The sequence below is a fragment of the Ciconia boyciana genome, chromosome 2, assembly GCF_034638445.1.
Source record: "Ciconia boyciana chromosome 2, ASM3463844v1, whole genome shotgun sequence".
In the NCBI taxonomy this organism is placed as follows: domain Eukaryota; kingdom Metazoa; phylum Chordata; class Aves; order Ciconiiformes; family Ciconiidae; genus Ciconia; species Ciconia boyciana.
Genome location: NC_132935.1, coordinates 106642791 through 106661770, shown reverse-complemented (window position 1 = coordinate 106661770; position 18980 = coordinate 106642791). Strand labels below are relative to the sequence as shown.

Here is an 18980-nt window from a genome sequence, read left to right as displayed (position 1 = left end):
AGAGAGATTTTTGCTACCCACTTCAGCAAAGAGTTGAGCCTATGACTGCAGAAGTTTTGACTAATAAGACCTGAGTAGTGGCTGCAGAATTTAACCTTATAAATGTAAACTGGAAACCAAAATACATAACGTTATACTAGGACAACTATAAACAATGTGAAATAGGTCTAAAGATTTGTTAATTCTTCTCAAATGCTGAACTTGTAAGACATAACTCTGTTTTGGATGGTTACAAAAAGTGCCAAATGGATTCAGTTTGTCAGACAGTTATTCAGCCATTGCATGGCTACACATTATTATTGCTTGCTACAAACTTCAAGGAGGGGGGACCAAAAAGCCCAACACAAAAACCGCACACTCAAAGATTTAACTTTGAATTGCACAAAGTCTGTTTGCATGTGAAGAAATATAATTGATCTGAGGATCTTCTAGAAATTCCTTAAATCTCTGAAGCTGCTCAAGAACAATTTTCATGGCTGCCACTTAAAATGCTTGTTTCAGTCAAACTCACTAACTTGCTATCATTCTCTGAATTAACTCTTATTACCTTCTAACTGAGGAATATAACCAAATATTAAAGTGGCACATGTGAATTTGGATAGATCAAAAACGTAGAGCTTAATAAAGTTCCATGAAAGATATAAAGAGTCATAAATCAAATCCAAGAGCCATGAAGGGCCCAAGCTCTTTAACAACTATTGCAACTCAATCACAGAATCACAGAATCGTATAGGTTGGAAAAGACCTTTAAGATCATCAAGTCCAACCGTAAACCTAACACTACCAAGACCACCACTACACCATGTCCCTAAGCACTACATCTACACGTCTTTTAAATACTTCCAGGGATGGTGACTCAACCACTTCCCTGGGCAGCCTGTTCCAATGCTTGATAACCCTTTCAGTGAAGTAAAATTTCCTAATATCCAGTCTAAACCTCCCCTGGCGCAACTTGAGGTCATTTCCTCTCATCCTATCACTAGTTACCTGGGAGAAGAGACCGACCCCCACCTCTCTACAACCTCCTTTCAGGTAGTTGTAGAGAGCAATAAGGTCTCCCCTCAGCCTCCCTTTCTCCAAGCTAAACAACCCCAGTTCCCTCAGCCGCTCCTCATAAGACTTCTGCTCTAGACCCTTCACCAGCTTCGTTGCCCTTCTTTGGACACGCTCCAGCACCTCAATGTCTCTCTTGTAGTGAGGGGCCCAAAACTGAACACAGTATTTGAGGTGTGGCCTCACCAGTGCCGAGTACAGGGGCACAATCACTTCCCTAGTCCTGCTGGCCACACTATTTCTGATACAAGCCAGGATGCCATTGGCTTTCTTGGCCACCTGGGCACACTGATGGCTCATATTTAGGCGGCTGTCAAACAACACCCCCAGGTCCTTCTCTGCCAGGCAGCTTTCCAGCCACTCTTCCCCAAGCCTGTAGCATTGCATGGGGTTGTTGTGGCCCAAGTGCAGGACCTTGCACTTAGCCTTGTTGAACCTCATACAATTGGCCCCGGCCCACCAATCCAGCCTGTCCAGGTCCCTCTGTAGAGCCTTCCTACCCTCAAGCAGATCAACACTCCCGCACAACTTGGTGTCATCTGCAAACTTATTGAGGGTGCACTCGATCCCTTCATCCAGATCATTGATAATGCAAAGATATAAAAGATAATGCAAAGATATAAAAATTGTTTGGGGCCAGACAGAGTTCAATGTGGAGGTGAATTTAAAAGCAAGTACATCTGAAAGATCAGGAGCAAGTCAAAAGCAATATAACATATCTAACTTCCTCCTGGGCTTTCTCAACAGGGCAGAAGACTTGCCAGGGACTTGCTTGTGTAAGGCTGCTCCACAGAATTGGCTCATGCTAGAACAAGACAGATGGGATTGGATGTGAGTGATAGAGAGCATCTTCTGGTCCTTGGGACAGATGGTGGGACAAGGCCAACATCTTGTCTAAATCCCCTGTCTTATATTTAGAATTTACCCTTTGACATTTCAAGTTTGTCTTCTCTTGTTACCTAACCCTGACAGAATCTTGGGTGTTCCAAATCAAAGGAAATTTGATTAAATGGAAGTACTGCTAAATGTCAGACCAGAGCAGATACTGCAGCATCTGAACTTAAACTCTATTTAGCCAGGAGTGAGATAGCATGTGAAATGTTAGAGCAAATAATTTTCTGTGTTAACCTTGCAGTGCCAGAATGAAATAAATGGTAAAGAAAGTTAGTATTTTTCATTACTATCTTAGCAGCTGGTGATTGGTTCAGAGAGTTCTATGCTCTTGCCTTCTTCAATGCTCCTCTAAGACACCCTTTGAAAAATTGGATGAAAAGAATATAAGATAGCAGAGGTTGGTAGTGTATCAAAGTGGACAGTTAACATTTACATGTAAAGATTTCTTGAAAACCAAGGCCCTGCAATAGGAAATTAATACAGTGTCTGATACAAAATGGGTGGGGATATCTTAGGCAATATCTAATGGCAATAGTGAGGGATTTTCACTAGTTTTCAAAATTTCAACAGATAGATCAATATTACAGGCTTCTGTAAAAACCTGTTTCTGTGCTCCATAAATAACTTCCAATTTGCACTGTAAAAACCTGTTTCTGTGCTCCATAAATAACTTCCAATTTGCACTGCACCCGGAACAACTGTTTTGGTTAATCTTTCTGGACAATACTGTGATTTAAATATAGATCAATGGCAATCATACTACTCTGAAATGAATCCAAAGAATTACAGTCAACCCAGCCAGTCTACTGCAAAAAAGAAGCAAAACTAGCACTTCAGCAATATAAGATGAATATAACTTCAGCATTTCTCCTATTTGCCTCTCTGTTTTGAATGTTAACTACATCTGCGCTAGGTTTTCAAGCTCTTTGCAATAAATGAGTAGAGATTCTTTAGAAGAAAAAAAAATCATTAATATTTAACAACACTTTGTTGTGCTGGGACAGATCCTCCACTGTCTTGGAACTTTCATTTTGTGAGAAGCACAGCTGCCATGACACCCATTTCATCCAAATAAAAGGGAATGGGGAAAGAAGTAATAGCTCTTTTTAATTCATCCCTTGAAAACAAACATTGTGTAACCTGGGGAAAACCTCACCAGAAAACAAGACAAGACTGTTCCTTCCATTGGGTGGGAAGCAGGTATGATGGAGGATGGGGTGCTCTGCCACAGCTGGGTGCTGTCAGCCTGCCTGCCTTCAGTTGCAGCAAGATATCCCTACCACCACATTATGCACCGCTGTCCCATTTTGGGGGCTGAGTAAGGTATGCCCTGTCTTCCCTTCTCTGTGCCAGAAGACACGCTCCCTTCTGTAGGCCAGGCATGGAAGTGTGGCTATCAACTCTCCCTTGCACCCAAGCACTCTTCCACCACGTTTTCCTCATGCCAGGTCCAGCGCATCCCAAGATTCATGGGCCAAGGTCTAACATGTTCCACTCTCCACACACGCAGAGGCATGAGTCCCACACTCAAAGTAGGCAAAAACATTACAACGTAGTAAGAATCCCAAAATGGGATGACCTTCCCCAGATGGGATCTGCACAGCATGCTACACACTGGTCAGAGGCCTGTTTGAAGCTCCACAACCCAGTGTTCCCAGCATCTGAAGGGATGTAAGATTATCTATACTAGTCTCTCTTTCTTTATAGTGTTACCTTTAATAAACGGTATTTTAAGTGATACTTTACAGTGTCTGAGTGCCTTTTTTACTGGGATCATAACAAACCAGCACCTCCTAGTGCTAAACGGATGAAGAGGACAGGAGAGCTAGAATGCTATAAAAAAAGAACTGAGTGATCAGAAGGACTAGAATTACATATATGGATGACATTTGAACAGAACAACAGCACAATGCAGCACCATTCCCTTAGGAAGTAGAACCAGAATATATCGATGCAATGTAGGAACTTGTCAGTTTAAGATGACGTAAAAAGCAAAAGCTCTAACTCAGCTGCAGAGGTGTTAATGTAACAGGTGTTGGATTAAAATTAAGGCACAAACTTCCATTAAACATACAAAAAGTACACACATAACCTTGTGTACTGCATACTCATGTTCAGGAGCAACTACTCCAAGTATGTACCAGCACAGAAAGAGGTCAACAACATCACCTTCAGCAACAGAGTAAAAAAATTTTCTATCGTATCCTGCTCAGCAAAATTAAGGTAGTACAGGCATACAAGCAGCTTCAATAAACATCTTGTGGTACAGAGGAGGGCTTTTCTCACTAAGAGGAGGGAAAAAATAAAACCTATCTCAGTGAAAGGGACATTGTCAGCAGAAGATCGTACACGTATAAGGCCTCAGATACGCACATTTAAGCCACAAATCAGAGGAAGGCCCTAAGAAGAGGATGGAAAAGCCCCTCAGAGGTGAAAAAAGTTCAGAGGGAATCCAAGGAGCTTGTGATGCAGCTTTTCAGAGTAACAGAAGCTAGCACAGAGGTCTAGCAGCTTCCCTGCTATCCCTCAGTGCCTGTCTCCATCCTCTCACCAGGGCATTAACTAAGAATGCATGGATCTGGCCCCTCAGTAGGAATTAAGGAATCTGCCAGGTTTTACAAGGCAGGCACAGGAACACCCAGAATCAGTTCCCCCACTCCAAAGAAATAAAAGCTCATCAGCATGTAAACTTAGGGGAAGAACTGGGAAAGCAGAGAGCAGCAGGTGGTGGTCAGGGGTAGGTGAGCAGCCACTTCAGGCCAACTTCTCAGAATGCAAATCACTTGTACTATTTGACAAACTATTCCAATCGCACAGCTCTCCTAAACTAGAGACTTAAACTCAGTGACTTAGACTAGTAGATGTTAATCCTTCTTCTCCACATTCTTGTCTTAAACCTTGGGTCTTTTTGCAGATAATAAAACAATACACAGGAACATCATGCCTGTTCTTCAGATTTTTCTAGTACACAACAACAAAACAATGTTTTAAAGCCACTTCTCTTGGCAAGACTGCTCCTAAACTTCTCTTTACAGCTGCATGGCAAATTGGTATTATTTCCCCCCCTCCAAGAACAATTCCACATTAGGATCCCAAATCCCAAATCCCTTGCCAGTCCAAAAAGTTTCAATTCCAGACTAGTCATCTGCTAAATGCCTGCCTTCTACTGTACTACTACTATTTTAACTGAAATACAAGGTCAGGAAGCTAGAAACCTCTCCAGAAGCATAACTCAGCAATAGCTCATCTCAAATACAAATATCAGGATAACTAGAAAATTTATGTCAAGTTTTCTGCTTTCAAGATTTTCTGCCATTGGAGGCAGAAATCTTGTAAATTTTTTCCCAAGAACATAATATTGAGGCCCCCAAGCCCGTGGCTTAAGTGTTGTCTGATGCTCAGTGCTGCATGACCTCAAGTCAATATACAAGCAGCAAATGCCTTCCTGACTGTAACACATGGTCACGTCACACCTCAACTCGTTTTCTTTTCTGACAAAGCAAAAACACTCAACGTGAAAACCCAGAGGCTGAACATCCCACACATTCAAATAAATATTTCCAACAAAGAAGAAAAGAAAAACCCCTCTTGCCCTTTCTGGAGGCAGAGTTATGTAGAGGCAGCACCATTAAGGAGATGAATACTTACCCCTGAAATTTCTGCAGACCTAGTGACTCAACAGCACAGGTGTCAACTGGTTCAAAACAACAGTATAAAGCATGCATTTGCCCAAATTGTCTGATTATATCTTAAAATTTATGAAATGAAGAAACTGATCCTTTTCTCCCACCCCATCTTACAGAGGGGTACAGTAGGACTTACAGAGCCAAGTAGTCTATAATAAAAAACCAGAAATTTATATATAAACCAAACAAGTAACACCTGCAGAATTTTCTATCCCCCCCTCCCAATACTGTTGATGTCTCAATCACATAAAAGTAAATTACTTCTAACCTTTGCCTATAAGGTTATGGAATGTCAGAGGAGATGCAGCTCACTTGTTTGAAAGAATGGTGTTAGACACGGATGTTAGTATCAAGAGAGAAGTTGAGGTTGTTATTTGCCTGATACATTTAGGTGTGATGCTCAGTCCCTGTGCTTGGCCTTCCAACCCAGACAGCAATGTCCTTCCACATATTCCATCAGTAAGTCTAGAGCATACTTCTCTGCTAAACATCATTATCTCGCTTCTATTCTGGCAATAACTGTTTATACATTAAAGTAAACCAGTGTGGCTCAGAAACCCAAATAAAATATCTTTTTTTTGGTCTCATTTAATAACAAGGCAGAAAAAGGACTACAGCTTGAAAAGTATATGGTCCCACATCAATGTAAATGTATTTGCACTGAACTGTTTACACTGCCTGCCAACAGCAAGTTGTCAAATTTTCAATCCATAATACAGATGCTGAATTTGTAGAGAGATGTTTCCAAGAAACATTCTCCAAAATTAACAGATATTTTCAGGAAGGCACCAAGATCAACTGGGATCACTCATATGAAGCATAGAATTGCTTGGGACATATACTAACAGGTATACTTAGATCCAACAAATGTGAACCCAAAATGAAATCCAACAATACCTACCACTCACCACCCTCACTATCCATTACCACAGTGGATGCGCAGCACAATCTTACACAAAAGAAGGAGTTCCCTTAAAAATGGAGGGGAAAAATCCCCTCTTCCCCCTGGTTTTGATTTTTTGGTCTAGCAAGTAACCAGAGGAAGTCAGTGACTTCATATACTCTTCAGTAGCCTTTAGTAGGGGTTTTACTATGTATGTTATTTATGCAAAATAATGTGTTCACAAAACAACACTTACCTAAAACGTAGATCTGTGCCTGCACAGTTTTGGGAGCTGGTATCCCATTGACTCACCAAGGAGTTAATTGCTCTGGAGAAAATTTTAAGTAGAATTAGGCCAAACACATTATAGAATTTAGTCTTATCCCCTTGTTTAACCATGTAAGTCCTTCATCCAGTGTACTTTGTAGACAGTAGATGATAATTAAGCACAAGTTATCTACTGTCGGAGTGAAATAAAGTAAGTCTGTTGAAGAGCATGTATACGCCTGTGTGCACGCAGCAGGAGTAAACATGATGAGTCAGGAGAACAGAGTTGGCACCAGAGAGCTCACTGAAGGAAGAGCCAGAACTAGCCAGCTGCTCCCACTTACTTGGAGCCTCGAAGAACCTTCACAGGGAGTTTCACAGACAGCTACAAGAAAGCAATTGTATACAGTCACTTGCAAGGATTAATACCCACTTTCAGAATACCACAAGTAAAAATGAGAATCATTTAAGTATATTTTGTATGATAAACCATAACCAAATTCTGTTTCAATAAAATCATTTGCTAGTCTTAAGAATAAGAAGGATGAAAGGATTGAAAACTGCAACTGTATGTGGAAAAAGAGTGTCTGCTCCTTTAAGGGTATCTGGTCAAGGACCTTTTCAATGCAGAAAGGGATAAGAAGAGGAGGAAACCATAAACAAGAACATAACAGGACACAAAACTGATGGACAAATGATAAGAGAGGCAGTGTGTGTGGGAGTGTGAGAATTTTTATTCCAGCAAGGTTATCTGATTGAGCACATCCTATATTGGGATGATAAGGAAAAGGTAGGAGGCAAACACACAGATATAAAACCTGACCAATTAGCATTAACAAAGACAATAACCAAAAATATCCCCACCTGGTCATTCACACTAATGGTTGGGCTATCAAGAAACTGCAGGCTATATTGCTTTTGGCTGGGATAGAGTTAATTTTCTTCACAGTAGCTCATATGGTGCTATGTTCTGGATTTGTGATCAAAAAAGTGTTGATAACACAGGGATGTTTCAGCTGTTGCTGAGCAGTGCTTACACAGCATCAAGGCCTTCTCTCTCACACTGCCCCACCAGCAAATAGGCTGGGGGTGCACAAGAAATTGGGAGGGGACACAGCTGGGACAACTGACCCCAGCTGACCAAAGGGATATTCCATACCATATGGCATCACGCTCAGCTGGGGGAAAAGGAGAAGGAAGAGGAGGGCATTTGGAGTTATGGAGTCTGTCTTCCCAAGTAAGCATCACACAGGATGAAACCCTGCTTTCCTGGAAATGGCTAAACACCTGCCTGCCGATGGGAAGCAGTGAATGAATGCCATATTTTGCTTTGCTTGTGCATACAGCTTTTGCCTTACCTATTAAACTGTCTTTATCTCAACCCAGGAGTTTTCTCACTTTTACCCTTCTGTTTCTCTCCCTTATCCCACCACGGGGGAGTGAGCAAGCAGCTGTGTGGGCCTGAGCTGCCTACCGGGGTCAACCCACAACACAGGCAAAATGGGACTTTGCAACTGATAAAGATGCAAATCTCAGGGACCAGCATGTTGGAGGGCGTGGGTGGAAATATGCCAACCGATGAGGCAATATGCAGGGCAAGGGGGAGCAGGAAGGACAAAGGGAAAGTAGGCAGAAAGGCATATAAAAGGTGTCGGTCAATACGCTCATCACCACAGTCTGTCCTATCTTCTTCTTAAGCTGTTTCTTCGCTACCTCTGCATAACCTCCCTCTCTATCTTGTGTGTCTACATGCTGCAAGGACTAGGCAGGTGCCAGCTACAGCGGGGAACAGCATGAGTGGGATTGGTGCCAGCTACTGGAGTCAGACTGGGGGTGTAAGTGTCCGAGCGCTATGGTGTCAGCTACTAGAGCAAGTACGGGGGTCCCAGCCACCAGCCACTGGGGTGGGAATGGTGTGTGTCCCAAAAATCAGCTACTGGGGGGGACTGGCATGAGTGAGGCAGGTGTGGGGCTCGGTGCCAGCAGCTGGAGCAGGACCACAGGTCGCAGCCCATGGACCTGGTGCTGGCTGATGGCAGAGGGGCAAGTGTCTGTGTGTTCCCCGAACCAGGTGTGCGTGGGCTGCGCATTTGCTGTCAAACTTGAAGCTGGATGAGACAGTGAGTACAAGGGCCTGGGTCAGGGCTGGGGTATTAGGAAAAGTGTCTGTGCTTATATCCAGAGGGACCCATGAGTATGGAATGTCTGTGGGACAAGACTATGAGTGCTGCATGTTTGCTAGCGAGCACCAACCTGGACGAGCCAGGGAATGGGCAACCCATGGGGCGGGTAAGAGGGCCAGGATCTGGGCAGGGGTAACAGACAGTGCCAGTACTCGAGGGATGTACAAACGTGTATGTGCTTGTGAACCTACAGAGCATTGTGCACGTGCCTGCACTAGTGACCCTCTGTCTCTGCCAGCTGAAGAGGAAGGGGATGTGGCTGACAGTGCTTGTTTTACATGGGTCCTGTATGTAGATGCAGTTGAAGGCATGGCTTTTTTGTGGCAGTCTGTGACCAGCCATGTCAGTGTCCTGTGTATCTGTATGTGTCTCTGGAACACAAGCTCAGCTTCACTGCTGGTTGAACCTGCAAGTGGGAAAGCAGCAGCTATGTAGCTGCCCTCAGCCCAGGGCCTACACAGCCCTGGTACCCAGGTACCTGAGGCTGGGCTCCAGTAGCTGTGCAGGAGTCATCCTGGGCCAGAGCTGCTGGAGGTGGTGGCCACTCCTAACACCCCATAATAGAAATGTGCGTTAGGAGAACAAAGTGTTGGAGAGAAGCTGGATTGTCTTAACAGTTATTTTGTAGTCCCACCAGTGGCTTGTAACTCTGTTTTGTCTTGGTGGCTTAAGCCACAACAAAAACTTTCTGGCATAAAACAATTGGTTCGTCATGTGGAACCAGCTAGGGCTGTTAATGAGAAATATTTCTTGTCATTATTGACAAGGGAGCAGCAAGAGCAAGGCTGCTCCAGGGGCAAGGAGGAGCCAGGAGCAAGAGGGTGGCCACAATGCAGGCTAGGAAGCACCCCTACAGCTGGGGCACAGGCCTGCAGAACCTGAACCAGGCAAGCAGAACCAGGTGGTGAGAACAACAGCTCCCATCCAAAGCTGATCCAGGAAATCCAAACATCAATTCAGGAATAGAGCTGGGCCCAGGCCCACCTACAACGTAGCGTAGGGGAGTACAAGATGCCACAGACTGAACTGAAATAGGATCTGTGGGCCCATGGACAGGGGTGGGTAGGGGTCCCTGCTGAGGCTGCTTAGGGCCATTAAGGCCCAATACTACCCTCAGGGCTCTGACAACCGGATTCACAGATGACACCAGGTTTAAACCCGAATAAGTATTATTCTCCCTCTGATCAGCATGTATGTGTCAAAAAGATGGCAGGGCTGAGCTGTATCCTTGTGCTGTATTTAGGTGGGAAGGGTAAGAAAGCACTGGGGCTGGAGAGACCACTTCTGTTGGGTCCATCTAGCCTCCTCCCCTCCCGAATATGAAATGGACATCTCACTGCATACTCCTGACCTGTACCAGCATTACTCCCACTTTTATTTATTTTTTATAGAAAAAAAACACACCGCATTTTCTTGCAATTATAACTTCTGATCTCTTTTTAAAAATAGCAATCATAGAGCCCACATAGCTGAGAGGCCATTATTACCAGTTCTTATGCTACACCAGAAAAAGCCATTTCCATCAGGTTATACAGAACACATTTTTCAAAGGAGAAAATCCAAAGATTTCAAAGCCTACTTTCATAGTGCATACTCTGTATCATACTCTGAAAGTTTTTCCCCTTTCCTCAAGAGAAAACCCAGGAATATTTACCACATACCTCTTACTATGCAATTGCTGTAACCTGGTGTACAGGTATTTTCACCTTACACAGATTTTTTGCATAATTGCAGTTGCCCATGAAAACTAACAGGATTTGGAAGATGCTTTCTGGTTAGTCTGATAGAAACGGTGGAAGAAAGCACAGACATGTAACATTCCCAGACCACTGCCTCTCGTTCAGCCTTCTCTTGACCACTTGCATCTGCAAGAACAGAAAGATTAATTGCTCCTTTAACCTCAATTCCCCGTGGGGAAAAAAAAAACCAACAAACCATCAACCCAACACTTCTGTCCACGACAAGAGTTGTTACTGTCTAGCAGAAACTCCCAGTCCCATTTGGCAGCAAAGACTCATAAGATATTCAAAACGCCATGGAACACCAAAGGCTATACGGAACATGGCTGGATAATAAATACAATCACACATGAAATAAGGAGGAAAAGACCGCAGAAGATAACCAGGAATTAGAAGCAGGGGCAGTACTCCTGTCAGTGAGACTTAGTGATGTTCTTGGCTGCTCGGCATCAGAGCCTAGATGCAATCTCACCATGTCTGATACCATGACAACACAGGTTGTACAGTGCTTCCCATCTGGAAAGGGGAAAAAATGTGATCCACAGATAACTTGCCCTTTATTTCACACTAATTGCTGTGTTCATGCATGTCCTCATATGATAATCATTCTGTACATAGATAGACACCTTCACTGCCCACATTAACAAGGTAATTCGGACTGTTTATCTCATCCTCTCAGGCCAAGAGCTAAACACATCAGTTCAAGCACTAATAGAACTACTGAGGTATGTTGAAGCAAGTCAGATCAAAAGATACAACCAGGTACAAACAGATGCTGCTGAGCTGTTGGTGCTCCATAGCATGTTACATCCTGTTTCATGCTGGCAGCCACAGGAAGCTCCTCTACCTCAGACACATTTCTGCTGCACAACATGCAGCAGCAACAAGTCTGTATACATCACTGCTGGAACAGAAGTCAATCCAGTACCACTTCAGGAGGGCTGTGCTTACCTGCCCAGGCAAATACCAATCTGTCAACCCTCCAGAAGGCTCTCCTGCTCCATGGAGGTATGACAGTTTGCTTGGACATCCCTTAACTTGGAGCTGCATTGTCCAATACTGAATACACCCAGCAGCAGCTCCAGAAGTCAATTCTACCTTTATGTTTGTCGATGAGAAAAAAAATACTATGTTGCCTTCCCCACAGCTCAAAGCATCCCAAAAGCACATACAAATTTCAGTTTTGCTCCCCGTAATGCTCAGATATGCCAGCTCCCCAGTGTTGTCTCTTTCATAGCATGTAACTCTTCACAAAAATGGCCTTCTGGATGAGGAGATATTTTGAATAATTTCATAAATATGGAAATAATGTCCATCTGATGGTTGTATCTAACAATGTATCACATAAGAGTACTCCAGCAACTCATGAAAGTTTTCAGACTTTGTGGAAAAGGCCTGGAAAATGACCGAGATTCCAAATCATTCAGGCAAGTGCCGGAATAAAATACTGAAGCGAAACATCCTCATGGAGCAAGATGAAGTGGACAATTCTTTTACTTACAATATCTGTAGAGAGAAAAAAAACCACAAATCCAGTTTAAAGCAGGAAAAATACTTTAAAATTACATCTCCTACAGAATGCCCCCATAAGAATACAATGCTTCTACCACTTCTGACAGAAGGATGACTAGACATATCATCCTGTAATATTTAAGTTCTTGAGGGTCTATGAAGCATTACTAAAGAGTCTATGAAAGCTAATACCAAAAAGGAAATATGTAATGTGTAGGCCTATAATGTTATACCCATGATTTAAATCTTCCTTGGGAAATTCTTAGCATCTGCACTAAACCATAACACACAGATGTTCTCAGGAAAAGCATACAGAGTTATCAAAATGGGATATAAAACCCTGCTAGAAAGAACATATCGTTTCTATGGTTAGAAACACTAGCTGCATAAAAAGCATTTCGGTATTAGAATCAATTTGGTGCTGAATGCAAGAAAGCATCTGAGGAAAAAAAGAAAACAAACATGTCAGTAAATCCCAGTTTCTCTGCTAGAAACTAGGGGCTTTGTTTTAAGACTTTCAAAAAAAAAAATGCCTCAAAATAATAACAAAAAATAACAACTTCAAAACAAAGACAAGAAGACACTCGTGATTAGTCAGTCTGAGTATTCAATTTGATAAATTATTCAATTTGATACCTTATAAAAGGGCCTGGCTTAATTTTTTTTTTAATTTTTTTTTCTTCCCCAAAATCCTGAGGCCTGAAGCTTACTGCCTAAAAATAGAAATATTAAAAGTCCTCAGGTACAGTAAAAATAGTCAAGTTTCAAACAGACAAAACAGAAGACATGCTGTTGTGCTGAGACTACAAGCACAGCAAACATCTCTCCTTAACTGGAGTTTGCAAGCAGAGCTGCTGAACTTACTGCACAATGCTTTTGTGGGATTGACCTGCTGTCCAGCAAGCAGCTGCTGCAGCTTCTTGATGTCTATGCGTGCCTCAGCCATGCTTTCCAGATCTCTGCCTTGAGCAGAACTTTGACATCCATCCTCTGATGCTAAAAGCATAAGAATACAACACTTAGTCAAAATGTCACAAGGAGTTTCAACACCTATAAGGACACACCTGATAATCACTGAACAGCTGGTACTCAAATGGGTTGTTTTTCAGAAACAGCAGTGCAGGGAAGAGAAAGCTCAGTTTTCCCACAAAGTTGTCAAGGATACTGGAAGAGATTCCCCCCAAAAACATGAAACAGCCATTGGCCACTTTTCTTTTTAAGCTTTCATTTGAAGACTTCAAAGTACTTGATGCTATTTTGTAAGGACTAACGGAAGGTAAGTACTGTTATCAGCATCACACTTAAGTAATGAGATCAGACAGACGCAAGAGGCAACAAACAGGGAAACTTACCCCAGGGAGGATTTCCTAAGTCTTTAAAATGTGTTGTTACAGATACTAAGTCAGTTTCTATTTTCAAGTTCATTTCTCCACTCAAGTTTGCTTCAATCACCTGCAATACAATCAATCTCAATTTTAGGCGAGCCACTTTCGTACTGCAGAATTATAGAAGAATAAAGTGCAGCTTTGTTCAAAAACAAGCTTCCAGACACACTTCAGTGCCTTCACAGCTCAACTGTACTTTTTGAACATGGTTTGAACATTTGAATGTTCAGCTACAAAATGTATTTCTCATCATTCCTGTGTGAATTATCCTAGACCAACCTCCCTGAAATTATGAAAAGAAAGAAATTAAGTGTTCTCCAGTACTTTTAGAACAAGTACTGGCTTTGGGAAGTTCATGTGATGAGGAAAAAGCTTTAGAAATAAGAGACTGAAGCTGGAGAAATGCAAGGTTTCCTGCATTTCCATCCAGCTTTTCAACAAACAGAAAGGCACCTACACAGTCCATATGACACACACAGAAAATGGGATGCACCAAGAGCTGACCTGCAGTTGCAGTGTTGCTTTCCAAGACTTAAAAACAGACAACAGCTGCAGCACAGCAGTAACTCCAAGCAGGACTCTGAGCTGCTAGAAATCCTGGAAAAAGTGCTGAAAGCTCTCAAATTCCATCCTGACAAAGTGTTAAAGCAGAAGGAGACTATATATGATCTTACACAAATCCCAAGCAGATCAGAGGATTCCTAAGCACATCTAAGCATTTCATTTCTGTGATTAGAAGAATTCTCAGTAATTTTAAAAGAGGCTCATATCACAACCAGAATCTCCTACAGAATGGGAGATGCCCACAGATGAATGCTCCCAAACAATGGCCAAGCACTATTCGAAAGAGCTTCTAAGCCCTTTTTGCAGCACTGATCTTGACCAGTTTTACTACCAGGATGCATCTAGCACAAATATTTATTTGTGACACTTGATGTTTTTGTTCTTTAACAACAGGAAAGCACGTAGAGGATGCATGTAGTCTGCCTCCTCCCTTAGCGCTATCAAAGCTATTTCACAGACATTTATTTATTTTCCTGCTTTGGAGCAGGAGATAAGGAACTTGAGAAGGCGGGTATGCCCAGTGTTGATATGCTACCTCTTCTGAGTGTTGCTGAACACCAAAGTTCAATCCCATCATACAGCTATCCTGTGTGAGAAGAGATCCTCAACTCTGGAAACAAAGCAGTTATACACTGTGCTTAGTTGTGTGTAAGCACAACTGAGGACATGGGAGAAAGAAGGAGAAAGAAAAAATAAAACCCCCAAAAGACTAACAAAGGAGAAGAGTTTGAAGTGTTACTCTTGTATTTCCAAAATTGCCAGAAACCCAGGATGATCTCTCAACTCTTCCAAGCCTTGGAAGACTGAGACTGTCCCAATTTCAGGATTCTCAGTTTACAGAAAATTTCCCATTTCTCAAAATTGGTACGAACAGCCCCAAAACCAAACTATTCCAAAGCTCTTACTAACTTACTAACTTTCATGTCAGTCAATTCTGGAGACTGTGAGCAACAACTAAAAAAAACCCAAACCCCTTTTCTGGCCAACTGCAGAGGGCTTCTTTCAATGGAAGGCCTACCAGCACTCCAGAAACCCAGGGTGGACTGGAAACCCACCATGTCAGAGTCTAAAGCACAGGCTGACATCCAGGAGCTTCCAGCTAGCTTCCTGAAGGACCACAATTTCTTACCAGCTATAAAGAGTAGCATGTAGCAACACAATGCCATGTTCTTTCAAGGATTTAGTACAAAGAGCAACACTTTCTGGGAAGCCCAGGGTGAGCTCTTCAGTGTAAATCCTAAAATAAATCCCATCATTCTCTCCAGCTCTTACACAGTCTTCAGGTGCCTTTAGTTCAATGTCTGACCCATCTCAAAATAAGATAACACTGGGGCACCAGTCTGGGCAACAGGAAAACATGCTATGTCCAACATAAAATAAGGTCTGTAGGACACATGCCTGAAGAGCCTTAACTTACAATGGAATTGCTGAGATTCTTCATTCTCTCCACAACACTCTTCATTGTTTTCAGCACTGGTAGGTAAACACTGACCTAGAAGGACATAAGAACTGCATTCGCACAAATATTTCATGTGTGACTGGGATGTGATGCATTTATTTCTCCCTTCAATTCTACCTTATTTTGGACTCAGTTATCTATTGAGTGCAAGGAGCACAACATTTAACTCAAATCAGCAAATGACTCGGGAACTGAGGAACTCTTTCCCATTATACCAACAGGCCATCTCTCTAGCAATTGCTTCAGACATACTATCCCAAGTCTGTGTTCAAAACAGAGACAGGTTTTTGCAGATCAGATTCTCACATGAACCCACATCTGTGTTACTGAGCAGTTAATAGTTACTATAGCCAAAAAGGAAAGAAAGTGATTTCTGGAATTGCATCAGTGTAAATCTGAAATAACAGAACAAAATACATCAAGTTTCTACTGAGTCATATGTCTTCAGAATTTAAATACTCTTAGCTATAGAGGTAACAGACATCCATAACCTCAAACAGGAGCACATTTGCACAAAGACCTTTCCTTGCAACTCTGCTAAAAGTCAAAAAGGCTATAGAGGATATATAAAAATCACGATGAAGCACATATATAACTCCACCAGGCAGGCCATGAATTTCAGAAAGAACAGATTATTTGGGCCACTTGGTACCTAAACAGCTGAAACAGTCTAAACCTGTGTAGTTCGGAGGTGCTCCTGCCTAAAGCCATGGAAGTCCTTTGCTCTTCCCTTCCTCCACCCTGAATATCACAGCAACAACTGGTAACCACCTGCTCTGTTTTTACAGGTTCTGGACTCTCCTGTCAAGATGGAAGCCATGTCCCATCCCTCTCCAAACCTCTAGCCTCCAGTCTTCCCTCTTTCCTTTCACCTCCTCTCCAAAACCCACTGGTAGTATATACTGCAGCAACAGCATTCCATTTGCAACCTCCCCTTTCCATAGGGAATATAAAAACAGAGGCTTACATCAAAGTCTGGCACACTGGGCTCTCTGAAGTCATTCCATAATCTTCTGGGAATAACCCCCACAGGAATGTCATGTGTTACAATCCTACTGCTGCTTGATAAGGATGGCTTGAGGGAGAGAGAGGATGCTCTTACAGTTAAAAACAGGACTTGAATTCTGAATTCAAATTTTTCAGACCTGCTCTGGGAAATACTATAACTGAGTGCTCCAGACACTCAGTTTCAGTTTTGCATAGGTCTCTACCAGTCCGCTAGTAAGTGGACTTCCCTTTTGAATAAGGAAGAGGTTGTGAGGTATCGGTTATTAGTATCTATAAGCTATCCTTAGAGCTGGAGAGGTGAATCAGTGAAGAGGTGTTAACAACAACAACAAAAAATTGGAAGACAGCAGTTTGAAATGGAATGGCAGGACAATCAAAAGCAAAACGAAGAGCCAAAACACTACACTGAAACCTCCTTCACCTAATGGCTTCAATGAGATGGCAATAATCCACAAGAGATGTAGAGAATGAAGGAATCAAGAAAAGCAGACATTAGAAAAAGGTTTTTCAATCACATAGCTTTCATTATTCCTCCACCTCTTCCTTCCCTTTTGGAAAATACAAAGCTGGTCCTGTGTGCTACCACCCATGATGGCAAGAAAGGCTAGTGAAATGGAAAATGGCATGTTTTTTCCTTATTTAGTTTTCTAGAATTACACCAAAGACTGCCAAAGCTTCTATTTGATCTTAGGAAAAGCACTTAATTTTTTAAGAGCTTTTTCTTAGTAATGAAGATAAAAGCATGGTTGTACTTACTAGCTCCACAGCAACTCTGAGACAAGGACAGTGTTTGTTAGTCAACTTGATCTTCACTGCCTTAGCACCCTGGGCAGTTTTTAATGCTCTCGACAGGTTCTCAGGCACCAACTCTAAATAGATTTCATTGTGCTCCACAGCTACTCCTTCTATCTGAAATTCATCGAAGAAATTCCCCTACAATTTTTGAAAGTTGGGAAATAAAGCAAAGCAAATGAAAAAAAAAAAAAAGACAGAAGGGCACGTTTTACTTATCAGACCCTAAGCTTAGAACTGCATGTGTACAAAGGGAAGTTTTCCTCTGCCTGGCATCACCTGCAGGAATCAAGACATGCCACATAAGCATGAAGGCACATTGCTTCAGGCTAAACCTATTAATTTCAGATCCTCCCCTAACGCCTATCAGTCCTCAAAACAAGGGGTATGATGGGAGAGTTACACTTTCCTGTCTCCAGTTTTGAGCAGGCCCTTGTGGGCCAGCACACACTGAAGCTTTACAGTTTTCCTTGACAACCAAGCTAAAGGGGATGTCTAGCCAGAAACACCAGGTCTGTGCAACTAAAAGGCAGTCCTGCAAAACAGAGTGCCTTCAGTGACCAGACAGGCCTTGAGAGACCTGGCACATCTCGGGTGAGGGCTACATGTACAACAAACGCCTTGTACACTAGACCCAACTGCATGCTCTGGTTTTCAATTACATGTGGTTACTGAACTTTCCCGGGCTTACCTGGCTCAGCTCACACCACATACTGACACCTCCATTTGCTACTTTATCGGAGAGGATGAAATACAGCTTGCTGACAGTAAGGCGCAGGGTGCACGTCTTGGCTAACTTGGCGATTGTGTTAGTTACACCTGGCAGAAGGAGGGGAAGGTTACGGCGGTAACCGCTTCACACACCTCGTCCCAGGGGGAGAGGGGAGAAATGTTCAGCCCCCAAAAACGCAGTTCGTGCTGCTGCGGAAACTCCCAAACACCTCGGAGGGAAGGAAAGCGGCTCACGCTGCCTCCCCCAGGAAAGGCCTCTGGGCCCGCGGCCTGGGCCTCACGGCGCCCGCCACGGGCCGGGGGCCGGCAGCGCGCACAGCCCTTCCTCTTCCCTTTCCCCGAGAAAGCCGGCCCCGGCCGCTCGCTGAGGCACAGCCGTCCTCCGGTCCTGCCCACCCCCCCCGCCCTGGCATCCTCACGGCTGAAGTGGTTGAGGCAGGCGAGATCCACGATCTTAGCCCGAAATCGCATGGCGGCCCCCGGCCCGCTGCCGCCGCCCCGCCCGCCACCGCCCCGCCCGCTGCCGCCGCCCCGCCCGCTGCCACCACCCCGCCCGCTGCCGCCGCCGCCCCGCCCGCTGCCGCCGCCCCGCCCGCTGCCGCCGCCCCGCCCGCTGCCGCCGCCCCGCCCGCTGCCGCCGCCCCGCCCGCCGCTAGCGGCACGGCCGAGGGCGGGCCCGGACAGGAGTCAGTCAGGGAAGGAGCGGCCTCTGGGCCAACGGGCTCCACGCGGGAGGAGCCACTGCAGCCGGTCTCCTGCTGCGCGCCGGCGGGCCCTGCGGCCTGGCGCCGGCGGGGTCTGGCCTCCTGCGGCAGCACTGGCG

The 18980-nt window shown here is 43.8% G+C and overlaps 1 protein-coding gene across 2 annotated transcripts; it reads right to left on the bottom strand.

The window, feature by feature from the left end:
* Window positions 1–11245: 11245 nt before the first annotated feature.
* HUS1 (HUS1 checkpoint clamp component) lies at window positions 11246–18659 on the bottom strand. Of its 2 annotated transcripts, XM_072853447.1 has the most exons (8): window positions 18577–18659; window positions 18117–18244; window positions 17390–17566; window positions 16593–16700; window positions 15584–15658; window positions 13570–13669; window positions 13082–13213; window positions 11246–12211 (listed from the first exon to the last, which is right to left on the bottom strand). In XM_072853447.1, exons 1-8 carry the CDS (start codon window positions 18626–18628, stop codon window positions 12129–12131), a joined length of 855 nt encoding a protein of 284 aa, XP_072709548.1. In that variant the 5' UTR covers window positions 18629–18659; the 3' UTR covers window positions 11246–12128. The 2 variants fall into 2 exon arrangements, with proteins under 2 accessions (XP_072709548.1, XP_072709549.1); XM_072853448.1 differs by lacking the exon at window positions 16593–16700.
* Window positions 18660–18980: the final 321 nt, after the last annotated feature.